This window comes from Zophobas morio, unplaced genomic scaffold (assembly GCF_036711695.1).
Source record: "Zophobas morio isolate AGI-343-1 ecotype UQ-CSIRO unplaced genomic scaffold, CSIRO_AGI_Zmor_V1 ptg000428l, whole genome shotgun sequence".
In the NCBI taxonomy this organism is placed as follows: domain Eukaryota; kingdom Metazoa; phylum Arthropoda; class Insecta; order Coleoptera; family Tenebrionidae; genus Zophobas; species Zophobas morio.
Genome location: NW_026972532.1, coordinates 58,402 through 77,355, shown reverse-complemented (window position 1 = coordinate 77,355; position 18,954 = coordinate 58,402). Strand labels below are relative to the sequence as shown.

The 18,954-nt window shown below is 24.5% G+C and overlaps 2 protein-coding genes across 5 annotated transcripts; one reads left to right on the top strand and one right to left on the bottom strand.

Moving 5' to 3' along the window:
* Nucleotides 1-844: 844 nt before the first annotated feature.
* On the top strand, nucleotides 845-3,527 carry LOC135120873 (leucine-rich repeat-containing protein 70-like). Of its 4 annotated transcripts, none has more exons than XR_010278768.1 (11): nucleotides 845-917; nucleotides 972-1,050; nucleotides 1,476-1,544; nucleotides 1,599-1,670; nucleotides 1,865-1,936; nucleotides 2,004-2,075; nucleotides 2,214-2,289; nucleotides 2,484-2,555; nucleotides 2,763-2,834; nucleotides 2,922-3,013; nucleotides 3,306-3,527. XR_010278768.1 is itself a non-coding variant. In XM_064045202.1 (11 exons), exons 1-11 carry the CDS (start codon nucleotides 857-859, stop codon nucleotides 3,379-3,381), a joined length of 789 nt encoding a protein of 262 aa, XP_063901272.1. In that variant the 5' UTR covers nucleotides 851-856; the 3' UTR covers nucleotides 3,382-3,527. The 4 variants fall into 4 exon arrangements, 2 of the variants coding, with proteins under 2 accessions (XP_063901272.1, XP_063901271.1); XR_010278767.1 differs by having other exon boundaries at nucleotides 2,214-2,332; XM_064045202.1 differs by having other exon boundaries at nucleotides 851-917; nucleotides 2,214-2,285; nucleotides 2,922-2,993.
* Nucleotides 3,528-9,176: 5,649 nt separating this feature from the next.
* Nucleotides 9,177-17,970, bottom strand: LOC135120845 (pre-mRNA-processing factor 17-like). The gene is made up of 12 exons (XM_064045165.1): nucleotides 17,965-17,970; nucleotides 17,398-17,473; nucleotides 17,227-17,328; nucleotides 17,110-17,141; nucleotides 15,525-15,608; nucleotides 15,410-15,458; nucleotides 15,209-15,265; nucleotides 15,024-15,128; nucleotides 14,882-14,942; nucleotides 14,248-14,331; nucleotides 10,606-10,696; nucleotides 9,177-9,353 (listed from the first exon to the last, which is right to left on the bottom strand). The coding sequence occupies exons 1-12, from the start codon at nucleotides 17,968-17,970 to the stop codon at nucleotides 9,267-9,269; spliced, it is 834 nt and encodes a 277-aa protein (XP_063901235.1). The 3' UTR covers nucleotides 9,177-9,266.
* Between the last annotated feature and the right edge of the window lie 984 nt (nucleotides 17,971-18,954).

The following is an 18,954-nucleotide window of genomic DNA, read 5'->3' as shown; positions in this document are numbered from 1 at the left end:
AACGGCGCATTAAATTCAAGAAGCCCATTGTATTTGATTGCAAAGAGAGGTCGCACCAAGTAAATTTCAACAAAGCGCAATGATGGACAAAGCTTTTTAAAGAGTTGGCCCTAGGAGCAACAAAAAATTATAGTTGAACTGGATTAGTTATAATTGTTCACTAATGAGCTTGTAGGTTCATTTAGTATTTTTTAACCGGAACGAGGCCTGACAAAGTTACCTCAGTCACCTTTGTTGTCTTAACACTTAACAACATGTGGCATGGAACACTGTTTTGTGGTTATTTTAATAACGAATGAGCTATAAGGTCTAAACCACTTAATAATTTCCTCCAACTATTCGTTTAATATTGTTTATTTTTACGTATAGGAAGCTTTTTGTATTAACAAACTCTTTTATTTATTTCTTGTGCGCATGTTTAGTTTGCTTAAAGAATTTCCTTATCTTCTGGCTAGCAGACAGGTTTACCTATACAAGAAAGAGCGTAGCGTACATTGAAAACAGACCAAAAGTCCTTACTACAATTATTTTCAAATTTTCAATATTTAAGTTATCACACCTGTAATACCTTTTTAAGGTACAAATAATGTGTTATTTAAAAAATTTGAGAAGTTTCTAAGTTAAAACAAAGACTCGATTCAGTGAGACCTAATGGTATTCGTTTTCTTAATATATGAACCAATCAATTCGGAAACTTTTCGAGCTCAATTTAGCTAAATAGTCTAACTAGTTTTTAAAGGCTGCAACAGGTTGATCATACGGTTTTAATTTCTTCTAGTATTATTAGATAAACTTCTATCCAAAATATTTAAAGTTCAGCGATAAAATTCTTTTGCTTTCAAAATGTCCACAGTTTATGAACAAATTAAATATAATATATTTATACTTTTTTATTAAGAAAAGCCTCTTTGATTTTGGTATACTGCTGCATACAATTTAATAAATCAGCTGGATGAAGTACTTTTTTATAGGATTATATTTTACAATTGGCCTTTCCGGAAGAACGCCCTCCCAGCACCATTGTGGGGAACTAATAAACATTACTGCCTTGTAAGCCTGCAGAGCTAAAGATAAAATCATTGCACACTCTGTTTTTCTAATTAACTTCTATCATCTAACTGTAGTATTACTTATAACTTGCATCGGCGAAGTTTTCTTAGGGATTGAAATTTTATCTTGAAAATATTTTTATCATTTAGTATTAGTCATTGTGAACACTGAAAACTAAACTTTAGAGACTTAGTAATTTCGATTGACAACACTTTTAAAACAATATATTGAATCTTTATATTTTTTTTATGTTTTCTGACCCTAGACATATATATTACACAATTTTGACATCTCGTGGGTTTATAATTATTTTTAATTTTTAGTTAAATCTTGTTAACAATATTTTTTGAAATTGACGTAAAATTAAAATAGTTTTATTTATCAATTGTAAATGTTCTAAAAACTGTAATTTACAAACGATATAGAGATTTGACAGCATGTTCACTGTCCGACACCCTTTTACCTGATGCTATTACCATCACAGCTATAACTTTGTGAGCTATTTTCTTAAAATTTTTTATGAAATTGTAATATTCCATTGTGAGCAGAAAACTTTCTAAGAACAATCTTAATTCTGTCGATGTGTCCTCTTTTAAGAAATTTACTTTATTGACTGAATTGTAAGTTAAATTGTGAGAAATTTTAAAGTTAAAAGTTTACTTAAGTGCGATCTTTTTCTTAACCTACTATAATTCTGTTTTTACTGCCGCCCTTAATTATTATCAAACTGTAACTTTAAAATAATAGCTTTTATTTTTCTTTTAAAACAGTTATAGTTTTACTAAAATTTATAGTTTTAACACATCAACAATAGGTACCTTGACAACAATAAAATTATATGTATAGAAGCAGGCGCATTCTTAGCACTTACTAATTTGGCTATACTGTAAGTCATGTAATAACTTGTAACAGATTGGTAATAACTGTTTTTTACGTAACATCTCGTACTCAAGATGGCTTAATAACAATCAACTTTGCTCAATTCATAGTGGCCTGTTAAGAGGTCTTTCTAACCTGGAAGTACTGTAAGCTTTAAGCTATAACGCATTTAAAAAATCATACCGTTTTAAATATAAACTGTAACTAATTTTATAATAAAAGTTTATTAAACAGTGCAGTTATAATTTAACAATACTTACTACTTATATTAAATCATTCTTAAGCTGGTTAGAAGGGAACCGCATTACCGATGTGGACGCTGACTCCTTTAAAGATCTAGTGAATTTGAAACATTTGTAGGTCTATAACTTAACAAGATATTATAACCAGAAAGTGAGAGAACGTAAATATTGTCAAAGTTTAATAAATTAATAATCTTAATAGAAAGCTAAATTTTTATTGAAAAATAAAATTCAATTAATTGACAAATAAACTATTTTTTTGTACTATATTAGTTTTCATGTTGCTTGCTGGTACTAATAGTTATACTTGAGGTCTCTCTCAAGTAATAAGCTTGAGTCCTTTAATCGAACTGCATTTTCAGAACTTTCGCATTTGACTTACTTGTAAGTAAAACATTTATTTGGCTTATGAACATTTTGCACATGAACTCATATAAAACCTGTTAATTAAAGAAAGAAGCAACAAATATAAATAGTTTATTGAAATTTTATTAAAATAAAAATTATATTTTTCTTTCTGCAAGCAAAGCTAATTAAATTAAGATATGGATTACTTTAATTCATGTATATTTACAATTAAACCTATTATAGAGGTTTATCTGCAAACCATCTTACCAAAATCGAGAAAAAACTCTTGAAAAAATTTGCGAAATTAAAAACTTTGTAAGCTCAAACTTTGATCTATAATCCTTGCTATTTATTTAATAATATTTATTATATATACCTAATTTTAAATATTTATTTTATTAGGAGACTTGACTTCAATTCCATCTATTCAATAGAGCCGAGATCCTTCCAAAGACTTGGAGATTTGACTTACTTGTATGTACCTGTGAGTTTAAGTAAATTTTTGTAGCTTTTTTTTTTTAAATAAAATTATTTAGAATTTTAAGTTTAAATACTTTTAGTTGGCTTTAGTAAAAAAAATAATTTAGCTGACTAGTGCACCAAAGTGAGTAGTGAATTCTAAAATAGGCAAGATGTTTTTTTTAAGCGCATTTTCGTTGCTTAAACACTTCAAACTCTAAGGTTAACTCTTGAAAAAAAGTTAGAATTCTTTACTTACATTCTTTAATATTAATTTAACAAAAAATGAAGCCGTTCTTTTGACTTTTATACTTGTTTACTATCTAGAGGACTCAGTAGCAATCTACTTACTTTTATTGACGAGACCTTCTTTAAAGGGCTATATCAGCTAAGATGCCTGTAAGATGCTGGTCATTATATATTGAATACTCCAATTTACTTTGGGAAGTCGGAAGTGTAGCTTAAAAAATAAAAATAATGTTTTTTTCCACTTAGAGTATTGCACACCGCTATTTATTTTCGTTAGGTACCTTCAACATAATAACATTGAGTTCATTTCGGAAAATTCATTTATAGATTTGAAAGCTTTAACTTACCTGTAAGTTAAGTGTAAAGTAAAACAGAAGGAAGAGCTTCTCTTGTCGATCAGTTTATATATAAACAAAAAGAGTTTTAACTTTTTTTTTATAGAGGCTTGAGTAACAACAACTTACTTTACATTGTAAGCAACTTTTCTAAAGGATTACCCAATTTAAAAGAGTTGTAAGTTATCCTCAACGTTACTTAGAAACTCTAGTATTCTTTCTCGCCGAACTTCTTTAGTAAATAGTCTTAATTAAAATTTTGGAAATATATTTGTAACAAGCATACGTGAAGCCCACAATATTATAATAACTTTACACAGAACACTTATAAGAAATAATATAGTTTCAGTCGCAGAAAATTCTTTTATAAAATTAAGTGCAATAACTTCTTTGTAAGTTATTTATATTGTTTGTATAATATTTAGTGTCTTGGGTTTTTTCAATTGGAATTTTTATTTAAAATAAGCCTATAAATTTTGTGCTTCAATCTTTTATTATAAAACATTGGAAATAGGGATTTAAGAGAGAATTTAATAACGGACATCAATATTAACGCTTTTGGGAAAAAGTTTGACTTTAGAAAATTGTAACATAACTATAAACTATTTTATCAGTTTACAAATTATTATATACATTTAGGAAATTAACACTTGACAAATACTTTTCTTGTTGCTCGCGTGCTTTTTACAAAGATAAAATTCTCTTTACGAGTGGATTGTGCGTTCCAGACAAAAAAGTAAACCGCTTTGTAAATTATTCTGATGACATCTGTGGCGGCAACACATCTAAAAAAAGATTATAAAAAAATTCAAGCTGAAAGTTAAGAGTCGTATAACAATATACAAATTTATAAATTTTTTTATCAAATGTATTACCTAGAACTTGTTAAACTCTATAAAATATAAAATTTTATTAACAAAAAGGTTAAATATATTCGTACATATTATAAATTTAATGCTATAAGCGACGTCAAAAGAGTAGCTTTTAAGGTACACCGCCAAAAAAATTTATAATCCTTAAGCTAAAAAGTTAATTTAACTTATAAACCAGAATTGACTATAGTATAAAAACTATTCATCTTAGACTATTGTGTAAAGAAAAAAAGCTAGAGCAATCGACTGGGATTTTAAAAAGCATGAATATAGGAGACGCACCCATGACATTGGGCAACCTGTTGTGACAATTGTATTCAACGAGTATTTCATCTTAATCAACGTTTTCTTCGAAGCATCTTTTTCTTAAAACCTTTTTTATAGTTTGTATAGCACGTTCCTCTAGCCCATCACTTTGTTGTCGGTCTATAGTTGCTACATGGTGCTAGATACTTATCTTCTGCATTAATTCTTCATTTCAGTACTAACAAAGGCTGAACTGGGTAATGTTCTTACTCCTAAATAGCCCATAGAGACAATAAACATGGAGTTATTTAATAACAAGGAGTCTGTCTCTAAACTCATTTAAGAGACTGTTAGGAGTGAAATTAAGAACAAAATTAAACCTATCTAGAAAAAACTGGACAAAATCGCGTCCACCTCCCACCCTACGAAAGCTTACACTGGGCCAGCGAAGACTAACAATAAATATAATAGAAGAGCAATTCCGCAAAAACGGACAGTAACATTAATGACGCTGGTAAGTTGTCACGTAAGTCGACCGATAAATAGTCGGGGTAAGTTATCCTCTTTTAATAAAACGCACCAGACAACTAGTAACTACCACCATCCCAGCTGAAAGTTTCCAGAAGCAAAGAAACTCCTGGAAAATTCCCAATTTTGACTTCCGCGGGTTTTTGCATTCTACAAATATTCTCTAGTAAATCTATTACCTCTCCTGACGATAACCAAACATAACGAAGGTTTCTGTCAACAAGGGCCAACGCACTGTCATAACCGGTTTGTCTTTAATGGCTTCATTATGTCCATAGACAAACTGTATAATGGTAGCTTAGGTCTATTACACACATGGGTTCTTTCTTGAGGTTAGACATAAAAGAAAATTTCGGAGAATTTTGCGAATTTAGTTCATGCTTATATTTTCACAGGTGACGGAGGCCCCAACATTTTTGGTACCTTAGGCCATCAGATTGTCCGTCAGACAACACGTCTGCTATTTCATTTTCAGAGCCAGGAAGATAACGTAGGGTGCAGGTAAACGAATTAGTGATCTGCTTCTCTCTATTGATACGTTCGCCCTCTCACCAAATCATTCTCACAGTCATTTTTAAATAACCCTAATAAACCTTTATGGTCTAATTCGACTACTAGTATTTTTCCACTCGTTTTAATAAAGTCCATTAATTTATTAGCGCACCAGACTACCACTTACGCTTCCGATAAGAGGTGCCGTAATTCTGCATGTTATTGAATTTTGGGCTAACGAAGGCAAAACGTAATGCGTCCTTCCACCATAACTTATAGGACTTCCCCCATTCGGACATCGCTTGCATCAGTCCGCAAAGTTAACTCATGATTCGCTTTGACTTGTTCCACACAAACTCAGCTCTCCAATACTTTTAATGCCTTCATTCATGCTAACTTCTGTTCATTATCCCGTTGAACCTCTCGTTCTTTTTTAATAATCTGCTGAGAGACTAAGAGAATGGCATTACTTGGGATATACATATTCCAGTAGTTTAACAGTTGCAGGAGGCTACTCAATTCATTCTTATTCTCCGGGTTTCATGTCTTTGAAGGCTTAAAACTCGCTCTATACTCATCCTTAAACCTTTATCTCTGAGCTCTCTCCCCAGCCACTTCAACGAAGACTTCACAAATTTCCTTTTTATAGCTAAGCTTAACATTACATCCCTCATATCTGGTTACCAGTCGACATAGAAAGTTGCAGTGATCCAGTTTATTTTTACTACATATTAGGCAGTTATTTACATAAGTATATGTATAGGGCAGCCAAAAGTTATGGTATCCATCCCCTTTTTGGTATTCAAACAAGGTATTTATACACCCAAATGGTAAGACAGTCCATTGCGCACTACAACCATCCAGCATTCAAGGGCAAAGAGCTTCCTGCTTTCTTTAGTCAATGTTCTTTGGTAGAATACCTTAGCATTATTCAGAAAGGTGAAGTATTGCTATTCCTAGCCTTCACATTTATTAATTTTTCATTAGGAGGGTTATATCCCTTTACGACACACTGCTTCTTTAAGCCCCTAAATTCGTCACATATCCTCATGAAGGTTTCGGTCTCCGTAAATCGTTCTCAGAAGCATTTATTAACCCAGGCGTGACTACTACAACGTCCATGGTTCTAGTCATAGTTGTTGTTGGTTCTAAGGACCCCACTTACAAAAACTTTACACATTTTCGTTAAATCACCAGGCGCTACAAAATATCTTTTATCACGTACGTGCTTCAAACAGGGGCAAAATCCTACTCTTAATTTCTTACTTTGTGGCTTGATTTTATGACTTTGCATTCGGATCCCATTAGACCGCGTGTATGCGATGGGCTAAGTTTCTCCTGATCAACCTTCTGTCATCAACCCTCAGTACGCACTCTTTTCTTTCCTCATCATTGAATCGCTACATGTACATTTTTTCTCTATTCTCCGTAAACTGGAGTTCCATTTTTACAAGTTCTATCGACTTGTGAAACTCCTTCCCTTCTTGGTTGCCTTTCCTACTTTGCAGTTGTGCTTATTACCGACACTTTTAACTTGCAGAGTCACCAGCAAAAACAATTTAGAGTAGAGAGTCTCATAGTCACTTCTCCAGAGAAGGACACCCATTTCGCTTGGTAATACGTGCTCTACGATGTTTATTGGTATTTAAGCCTGCTTACCTTTTATACAAACCGTGACGTGTGCACTACCAATGGTATAATAACGATAGCCGCCAAACACGTTATACAATTTCTTTTAATGAATTTTGTTAAAGCATACTTTTTTAATTTTTATAAATGTGACTCTCCACAGGTAATGAATGGAGCCCAAAGATAGAGTTCTCATTCAGTTCCTCACACTAAAATTTCTTTATTACCGTTTGTTTTAATATTGTTAATTACACACACATTTCATTCATACACTTCCGAATACGAGAATGATTACTAAGACAAAATCTTCTACTATCACGATTACTTCTAATTTTATCTTTTAACCTATTCCCTAACTCCTTGATTTTATTTATTAGTACACTAAGTACTACAAGACAAACACTCCTTAAAATCCTTTTCGATTTTCCTTTCGTTTTAGTAACTACATCATTTGTATGTAACTGACCTTCCATTTCAAAGTTTTTTTTGGAACACATGTTAAAAGTTTTCGTTCAAATTGATTTTAGGCTCTAAGTCTTCGAAAACTTGTATATTAGAGTAAAGTAATATAATATAGTAATATAAAGTATATCATAGAATAGTGATGTAGTATGGGTTAGATGAAGTACTACAGAGCGCTGTAAAATTACGATTATTATAGATTTCTTAAGCGCACCAATTCAAACTGCATGACTCTTATCTTAAACACAGGCCAAAAGGGGGCGCTCGCCTTGTACCTTATCCGGTTAAGGTGTCTGGAGTGATCTAACTGTTTTTTTTTAATAGTTACAACTTTAGGATCTATAAAGGTCAGTTTATTAATACATAACGCATAAAATTTAAAACTTTTTTTTAAAGAAAAATACAATTATTATTGAAGGGTCTAACAGATGACAGGCAATCCGTTATGAAAATATCGCATTATAACACAACCATTTTGTCTTAATAACTTTTAATATAAAGCTATATAACTAAATAATAGTAAAAGAGACGAGCTCCAAAACTTACTTTATGTGTAATTAGATTTGAAGGAAGTCGAAGAGTTTTGTCACCTTTACATCTTTATTCTGCTCAAAAATAAAAGTTCGCTTCGATTTTAAAAAAATAAATATATAAGTAGTGTGTTAGATAATAAAAATTACTTGGAAAAACAGTTGGATTTAAATGAGAATTTTTTCAAAATTTTTAACTTTTTTCTCAATCATTTTCTCTTTATAGTAATAATGAATGTACCAAAAGATTCAGTTAACAGCTTTCACTAAAGCGACAGCGCAGCACCACTGCAGTGCGAGAAAGTTCTTTAAAAAATGTGCTTATCAGCTTTTTGCTAGTTATCATTACTAGAGTTGCTAAAAATTTTAGTGCAAATGTTTAACTAAAATTTGTGCGCCAACAACGCAATTTAAAGCGTAACAAATATATACTTATTAACATTGATCGGTGTTAAATCTACTGTAGCACTCGTCCTGCTGCGTTGCTTCTTTAAATACTTATTAAATAGTTATTCAAAATGGCAAACATAATATTAAAAATAAGTATGTGCTGACAAATTTTAATTCGTTTTATATATTAAACACTTTTAAACTCTTTATTATAACTTTTAGTAGATAAATATTATTTTAATAACGAAATTAATCTGTTTTTTATAGCCTATTATTAGCCACATAATAATTATTGGGTTCAAGTAATTATTTTTGTCTTTTTCAAATTAGTTCATGACAAATATAACACGACAACTTTTTTTTTTTATTTTTTAAAAAAATTAATTTTGGTTTTTGAAAAATTTTATATAATTATATTTTTTTGAATTATAAAATGAAAATATAATCGATTTATTCTTTAGTGCAGTAATATAAGGTAAACAATTTTTTTTAAGCTCTCATCATTTCCATAAGAAATATTTCGAATGTTTAACTCCAAAAGTTATTTCGTGCGTATTAATCCCAAAGTTTAATAGTTCCGTCCCAAGAGCACGTGACGACCTGTGAAGGTTCGTGAGGATGCCAAATGCAGCCAATAGTAACCTTTTAACAATAACAATTAAAATCATCAGTTAATAACTTTTCCGTAATTACTTTAATTATTGTGAATTAAAAAATTATATAAATAAAGTTTTAAATAATAAAAAGGTTTTAAAAATGAGTTATATAAAAAGTAAAGATAATAAAAAATTATAAGCATAAATAATATTTTAGGAATTGATAACAAGCTGATTGAAATATAATAAATAAGTTATTATAAAATAAAAAATTCTATAAGTATAACTAATAGAAATTATCCATTAAAAAAAAGTAACTAAAGTAGCATTACAAAATCTAATTAGTAAAATAATTCTTTAAAATAATATTATATGCAACTATATATATTTAAGTAGTATATATTTAATTATATAACTACTATAATATATATATTAATGCATTATAAACATCTAAATAAATAAAAAAGCGTAAAAAAAATTAAAAGTTAATAAACTAATATAATTTATTAAATGACTCAAATGATCGTCATTATAAAAAAGAATGATGTTCATGTAAGACAATAAAAAAAAAGTAACAATCAATAATCAAATTTCAATAAATAAAAATTACAAAAAAAAAATAGTAAATAATAAAATAAATAACTTGCTTGTAACAATTAAACTTCTCATTATTATTTACTAATAACTAAAAGGTAGTAAATAATTAAAGTCAATAATATATCATAATGGTATGAATATATAACATATACATTATAACTAATATACAAAAATTGTAAAAAAAAATAAACTAATCTTTAACACATAGAAAATAATAATACCATCAATAAGTATATATCAATTAATAATAATAACCGTAACTAATAAACAGTTAAAATTTTTAGTAAAAACAGTGGAGAAAAATTTAGTGAGATTTTTTTTAAAATCAATTATTTATGTTGAGAAGTTGGTGTCAAAAGAAAACTTATTATAATAATTAAATATTTGTTAACTAATATTATATGAATAGTAGAAGAATAAACTATAATAATAATAAATTAAAACCAACATAACAATAATAAAATATATATAAGTATCAAATAATAATCATTGTAATTAATAAACAAACAAAAAATTATAGTAATAGTGAATAGGAAAAAAATAAAATGTAGGTGACAACCAAACTTAAATAGATAAATATTAAAAAAAATAATAAAATAATAATAATATATAAATATTTTAGAAATATATTAATCAACAGGAAAATATTAAATAAAAAAAAAAAATAGATAATAAAAATAAATATAAAACTATAAATAGACTTGTTTATGACAATCCATTTTTGAGTATAGTTTTCCTGATTTCCAATCCCAAATGACGAGTCGCCCTTCGTAATCACCAGAAATTACGTAACTACATAATTAAAAGAAAAATCCGCATAAGTAAAAAAAAAAAATTCTTGTAAGTAATAATAAAAGATAAGTTATATAATAATCATATCATAATTTTCAAGTAACTAATAAAGTATAAAAAGTAAGTAAATTGTTTTAAATTAACAATATAAAAACTTTACTCGTATAGTAATGATATCGTAATATATCAAGTAACGGTTATAAAAAGTTACAAACTTAATTATTAACACAGGTAACCTTTACTTAATTGAATTCTATAGGCATTCTAAAAGTGTATATAATATTAGATAGAAAATACTATTCGTAAATAATTGATTAAAAATATAATAGTATTAATATAACAATAACTTTATATTATATATTAAATATTAATAAATAAACATTTTATTTTAGTGCAAATAACTTTATAGAAGTAGAAAATTATAGAAAGTGATAGTAATAAAAAAATATTTTTATAAACCTAATAAAAATTTAAAACGTTAAGGACTAATGAAAGTTATAAACTTGTAACAAAATTTAATATTTTTTCTTTATATAAACTTTTTATGAAGATTTAATTATAATATTATATAACTTAACAACAAGATTAATCAATAAAAGTTTTTCATTTATTATATATTTTTTAATAAAAAAATAATATTATTATATATTGGGACTGCAATAAAATATTTTTATGAAATTTAATAAAGTTTTATAACTTCATGGATTTCAAATATATAAAGAGAAAATAATATACTCGACTAGTAATAATATATAACCTAAAAAAATTATATTAATATATATAATTATAAAATAAAAAATCTTTAAAAGTGAATTACCTATTATTATAAATATATAATTTAGGCTTTAATATTAATAAATAGAAATAAAATTATTTGTTTATAATAAAATTCGAGACAACAAAATGAATCAATAATAGATTCATAACAAAATTATAATAGAAATATATATTAGAAGTTAAAATTATAGAATTAAAAATAATTTATAATGCCAACTTAAAATTTCAGATTTTTAATATTATTAAACTTGAAATAATTTATAAACAATATAATAAAAACATCGTCCAATACTTTTTACATATATACATGTATTTATTAGTGTATGAAACTTGTAATAATAATAATAATTGTACAATAATAAAAAGGCGCAGATACATAATGTTTAGTAAAATTTTGTATAAATATGAATTACGAAATATTTTTAAATTTAATGTAATTAATAACAATATAAAAAGTTATTTTAATGATGCTAATTATTAATAACTTTTTTAAGTTATAAAATTTGTAAGCAAAATACAATTTTAAAAAGCAAAGAAAAATACAACTGACAATATACAATTCAAAAAAAACAAGAATAAAAATTAGGAAGTAAAATTGAGAATATATGTTCTAATAAAAAGTTTAAAAAAATAGTTAAGATAGTAAAAAAGCTTTTATTTCTTTATTATACTTATATTAATTATATAAAATTCATTTTTAATAAAATTTTTAATTTTTTTTAAAAAAAATATTTTTATGAATAGATAAAAAGTTTTGTAAGTAAATATATATTATTATAGTTTAATATAATTTTTAGGTAAGATAGAAAATGTTACAATATTAACTTTATTTACAAATATAAAAAGAATTTTATATATAATACATAAATTCTTTATTTCATGAGAAAAATTGAAAGTTTTTTATCATATGTAAGACAGTGGTATCAGTTTCAATATATGTGCTTAATATATATATCATTAGTTTAATTTTAAATAAAAATAAAATAATATTAATAATATTTTTAGGTACAAATAAAATAAACTAACTTTTACTATAAAAATTTATAATTAATTAATCTATTTTTTTTAGTTATATAACAACAAAAAAAAAAATTACTTTTTCCGATTAAAAAATGTAACAAAAATGATTTCATTAAAAGATTTCAATTTATTAAAAAAATTATTTACAAGAACAGTATATTAATAATTTTTTACTTTTCAAAAGTTTCTAATAATCAATGAATTTATAGTAATTAAAATTTTAATTCATATTGCAGTTTTTGTGTTATCAATCTACATCTTTTTTTTTTAATGTTAACAATATATAATAACATTTATAGTTTATCCTTCAATATAATAAATAAAAGTTTCTCATGAGCTATAAAATAAACTTAATTATACATTAATTTTTTATTATAAATAAAAAAAATTCAAATTAGTAATATACGTAAAAAAAAATTTATATACAAAATAATATAAGTTGTGTCTACATACAAAACTATTACTAAGTTTATTATATATTATAACTTTAAATATTTTAATAAATTATAAAGATAAATTTATTTCCATTATGAAGTAATAATAATTATATAAAAATTTTATATATACAATAAAAGAAATTGAATTTGTATATTAAAAACATTTCATTTTTTAAATATCATCTTTATACCAATAAAAAAATATATTTTTAGTATAAATAATATATATAAAATGAATAAACTTTTAAATTTTAGAGTATATATTTTAAATAGTTTTAAATTATTATTTTTATTATATTAATAATTTTTATAAACAATAAACTATTAATAATTATTACTTTCAGATAATAATTCTAAAAGTTCCTTCAAGTCTTTAATAAAATTATTTTTTTTTCGTTATTAAGTAATAATTATTAATTATGAAATAAAGTTTGTGTACAATAAAAAATAATTTAATTATATATTTATTTATTTGGCGATAATAATAAAAATAAACTTATTAAAATATATAATAATTATTCTTTAATTATACTAAAAGTTTCCTATTAACTTTTAGAAATTTTCTTTGTATATAATTATATAAAAAGTATACAAATAGATTTAATAATTTTCATTTCTTATATATTTTTATAATAATGATATAAATAATTTTTTTATGTACAATAAAATATTTTATATAAATGTAGTAATTATTTTTAATTTTTTTCAAAGTTTAAAAATACGTTATATTTAAAATATAAAATATTTTATGGTTCTTATAATTATATTATATAAATTTGATAAGCATCTACATATAAGTAATGCTTAACTAGTATGATTATTATTTTATTAAATTATCATAAAATAATGTTATCTAACCATTAATATATATATTTAAATCAACTTTTTTAATATGATAAATTTAGTTCTTTATCATAAATTATATACAAGTCAGTATATTATACTACAAATAATTTAGATTATATGAAAATTTTTATAATTGTTTAAATTTTTCTACTATCGATTAGTATTTTCTCATTCTCTTTAGTAATTATTTTTTTCCTTTACATTGTTGTAGTTAATAAACTTATCAATATACTTTTTATATACTTTCTTCTTGCAACTTCTTTAGTTTTATTTGCCTACTCCCTACTATTTTTATACTTCGAATTTTAATGAAATATAATAAAAAAATTGAATATTTTCTTAAGTTCACGTTTTAGAGTTTTATATATTTTTTACTTTATATTCTTATATTTCTTAAACTTTAAACTTTTTATTTTCTCCTTTTGGCATTTTTTAATACTATATTTACTCGTAAATAATAATTATCAGTACTTTCCATCAGGAGAAAAGTTAACGTCACAGGCGTAGCCGGCAGTCAGATGGCCAGAAAAGCGTTTCTTTTTGTGCTGCCGATATCTATTATTATTATTTCATTTATAATACAATATTATAAAGTTTCATAAAAAAATAAACGTAAGAATTAAAAAAAAAAGGACAATAAAAAAAGAATAAAATCTCAGAAAAAAAGGAAATATAAGAAAAACAAGAAAAAGGTGTAAAACAATTATAAAAAATGTATAATAAAAAATAAATAGTAATTATAAAGGTGGTATGCCTTTTTTGAATAAAAAAAGCATACAAAAGAAGATGAATAAAAGGAAAACCATAACAACAGCACTATAAAGTTTTTTAAATAATTAAATATAAAAAAATAATATTCAGCATACTAAAATGAACTTTTGTGGTAAAAACATAAAAACGGTTAAAATAACAAATGAAATTATAATTATTTTTAGTGTAAAATCTAAAAAAATTAGAAAAATAAATAATATAAATATTTCTACCAAAAAAAGGAAATTATTTTTTTTTAACTTTTATTATTATATAATACTAAGAATATTAATGATAGTGACCATTTAACTTATAACATTTCACAGTTTTATAAACCACAAAAAAATAGTAATACCTTCCACTCGCAGAAAAAACATATATAAAGTTATCCATACTTTGAAAGCAAATCCATTTCCCTAGAAATTATAATAATAACTTTAATAATAATAATCATAATAATCATAATAATAATTATTATAATTATAAATATAATAAACCATTGGGATGGATGGCGGTTTTTGGCATGGAATGTTGGGTGGGTTCGGCAATATATTTAAAGTCAACGGGAATTTCCCACTCCCACACGCGAATACTTTGATCATCTATTATTTATACTATTATTACTATTGGGTATAAAAAAACATATATATGCAATAATCATAGAGCTCTTAAAAGAATTTGCCTGATGTGGACACAAAACGGTTGCCTTCCTCAGTAAAAGTTACTGTATTGACAGCTCCTAGTATTATCATTATTACTATTACGAGTAATACAATATTTATAACTTAAAATATAAATAATATTATTAGAAACTTTATATTTTATTATTATTCATGAAAATTATAAATTAAAATATTATTGTAATTATCATAATTATATAAACCTAAATGTCTATCGTACTCCTGAACAACTTCGCCTGTATTGATATCCCACTAAAGCATAAAAAAAATAAAAAAATTTCTATAATATAGACCAATAAAAAATTAATATCTATACACCTGAACAATCTTTTTGTCTTTGCAGCCCGCCACGAACATGTGCTGCTTGTCAGGAGCCGGATTGAAACGAACGCAACGTGGAACCTGAAGGCAGTTTCATTAGAATAATAACAATTAAATAAATATAACCATTAGCAAATCTAATTTATACTTCTATAAAAAACGCATTATAACATTTTAACTAAATTTTATATTATAATTATATTATAAAATAATTTCTTCTTCATTGAACTGGCTAAATTCTATAAGAATTTGTAAAACTGCTTCATTACTAATTAATAACCTAAGAGTGATAGGCTAGTATGAACTTTTCTTAGAGATTAGTATTATTTAGTAATGTAATTGGCTAACAAATCATTGTTTAATAAGTTAAAGCAAAAAATAGTCCTTATTATTACAGAATTGTGTTTTATCATTAAAAATGGCTAACTAGAGTTTTTTAACATTCTTTGTAGTTCATTATTTTTAATATCTTTTATTCGTCACCTTTTCTGTTATAAAAAATGTACAACAAACTTAATAAAAAAATTCAATATAAAGTTATATAACTTACATTATATAAAAGTTAATTATATACAAAAACAACTGCTGTATATATAATGTAATTAGAATAATAAAACATTACACCAAAATAAACTTGAAAATTAATAATAAATGATAATAAAGTATATATATTAAAAAATTAACAAGAATGAGAATAAGAAAAATTACAATAAGTAATATATATATATAATATTATACTAAATATATCTATAATATTTTATCAACAAAAACTATTATTTTATATTTACTATGGAAATATAGTTCATTATATCATATTATTAGATTTTTTTATAGTAAAAAAAAATATTAATATTTTTTTATAAGGTTTTATTAACAAAAACTGTGACAATATTATTAATAGTTTATTATTTTTTCTTATAATAACATGTATTATCAAAGAATTCGTTGATATATAGTACATTTTTTTCATAAATTAGAAATTTACTATCAATCAGACTGGCTAACTTAACAATAAAATCTTTTTAAAGTCATAATTTGTCTTAAATAATTTATTAGTAACTTGATTGGTAAACAATAGTTTAAATATTTTCTTAATTTTTCTTAATAAAAAAAATGAGTCAAACTTCATTATTTTGATTTTTATTAAATTCATAAATTGTTAAAGTATAGTTTATTATTTACATTCAAGTTAACAAAAATAAAGGTAAACAGTACCAATTTTAATAGAAATTTTTATAATTTATATATTACCCCTTTTATATTAATTTCAAAAATGTTTATACAAAAAACTTTTATTTTTTTTTTAATAGTATTAATAATAACGTACTAACAATACTACATGTCTTCTAAATTTATTACTTGAAAAGGTCAATAAAGTTCATTGTTTATATGAATTCATTAATATATAAAAAATAATCGGTAATCACTATTAATATATTTATAGTTTTACCCTTAAGTTTCCGTTTTTATAAAAATTTAACTCATTATTTTAATAAAATCAATTAAAAATAAAAAAAATTTATATTAATTTTAAATAAGACAATTGGGTAAAAACTAAGTTGACATTAAAATATATGAAAACCTTTCCAGTAGAAAAGCGACTTAGACATTCCCCTGTAAAAAAAAATTTAAAAATAACCAAAACCGTCCCCAGCATAAACATAAAAAATTAGCGCAGAAATATATTTTTCAAACATACCCGTTTCTGTATTCCATAACTTTATATATTTATCAAAACTACAACTTAAAAATTTCGTGCCGTCATTGTTAAAACAGAGATCCACAACTGCTTCAAAATGGCCTATATTAGTAATAATAATAATAATAATAACAATAATAATAATAATAATAATAAAGATAAAAACTATACCCACATATGTACGTATGCAACGGCGTTGACCGTAATATTCCCACAACTGAAGAATGAGCCATTTAATGCCATTATACTATAGATATAAACCAATCAATTGGGAGAATACACGCCTTAATTTTACTGTCCATTCCTCCGGACAAAAGCAAATGACCCGAAATGGGGAATAAACGAATCACAGCGACACCTTTAGTGTGACCGGTCCTTTAATATAAAGAATATAATATTTTACAAAGTTTTTTATGAAAAATAGTTCAGCATAAACATAACAAAAGTTTATTATTGTAAATACTAATATATATAATGAAGAGTAATTAAAAAAACTTCCTTCAAAAAAAGAACCAATAGAAAAAGAAATAAATAGTACTTAATAAAAAAAACTGTTGTCGCGCCCAAATTATAAATTTTTTTTATATTAATATGTCGTAATGTTACCACTCTTAAAGGTTTACCATAAATATAGTGAAGTAAAGTTCAGCGTATTTGAAAATTTATAATAATATCTATATATTAATATGATATATAAGCCCCACACTAAACACCAATTGTGCTTAAAAATTAAACGACCTTCATGCTTATAATAAAAAACCGAAGAACCAACAACTAAAATAAAGAGCTCACTAAAAAACGATAAAAGTTACTATAGCAAATATTATAATTAACATAAAAGGAAACAATTATTACACCAATCACATCTCAAAAAATTAAATATAAAAAATAAATATATTAAATTATAAGGAATTGTGTTGATCACTTTTATCCCTACTTACGTTTATTATAACAACAAGATACTTGTATGTTTTATTCATAACTAAAAAAGAGTCATAAAAAATAGCTAAACTAAAAAATTATTATATAATAATTAGTTAAAAATATATTAAAAAACTTTAGTGTTTATATGTGGTATAGGTTGGTTTAAATTTAGAAATAAACTTTATTTTTATTACAATTATTATTATAGCATACTATATGCTATTATCATAAAAATATCAGCGTCTACAATTAAGATAGCTATACAAAACTTTTATTGTAAACATTCATAACTAAGTTTAATAATTTACTACAAATAAAAAAAGAGCTGTATTATTAATTTTATAAAAAATATAATAAAGAATTCTAAATGAGCTAAACTAGCGTGGTTATTCAATTGTCCATAAAAATAATGAAAAAAGTCAAACCAAGTGTAAATATGTTTCTTAGGAAGAAAACATCGTTCGGGGACAGCAGAAGGGTCGTCGAGTCGCGTGGATCCAACACCTGACCGTTTATAGCCAATGATAAATCGTCATTATAAAATTTTTAATATCATTAATATCAAAAATGTTTATTAAAATAAAATATAAAGTGTTTTGATTATCTTTAATAATACTTTAAAATAGAAAAGTATATAAAAATAATAATAAAAGGAATATTTAAAAAGTTAAATACTAGTATTTAGTTAATTATTTAAACACAATTATATATATGAAGATAACAAAAAAAAGTTGTTTTCAAAAATATTATAATAATTTTGAAAATACTACTAATAATTTAAAAAAGTTCAACAATAAAACTTTA

Excerpts from the sequence above, each read along its gene's own strand:
- LOC135120873 (XM_064045201.1), top strand. The coding sequence starts at position 857 with ATGAACAAATTAAATATAATATATTTATACTTTTTTATTAAGAAAAGC. Across the intron at positions 1,545-1,598 it reads ACCATCACAGCTATAACTTT|AAAACTTTCTAAGAACAATC; the intron begins GTGAGCTATTTT and ends CATTGTGAGCAG. Across the intron at positions 1,671-1,864 it reads TTTACTTTATTGACTGAATT|GTACCTTGACAACAATAAAA; the intron begins GTAAGTTAAATT and ends CATCAACAATAG.
- LOC135120845 (XM_064045165.1), bottom strand. Across the intron at positions 15,266-15,409 it reads GGAGTACGATAGACATTTAG|GAGCTGTCAATACAGTAACT; the intron begins GTTTATATAATT and ends TGATAATACTAG. Across the intron at positions 15,129-15,208 it reads CCGTTTTGTGTCCACATCAG|ATGATCAAAGTATTCGCGTG; the intron begins GCAAATTCTTTT and ends TATAAATAATAG.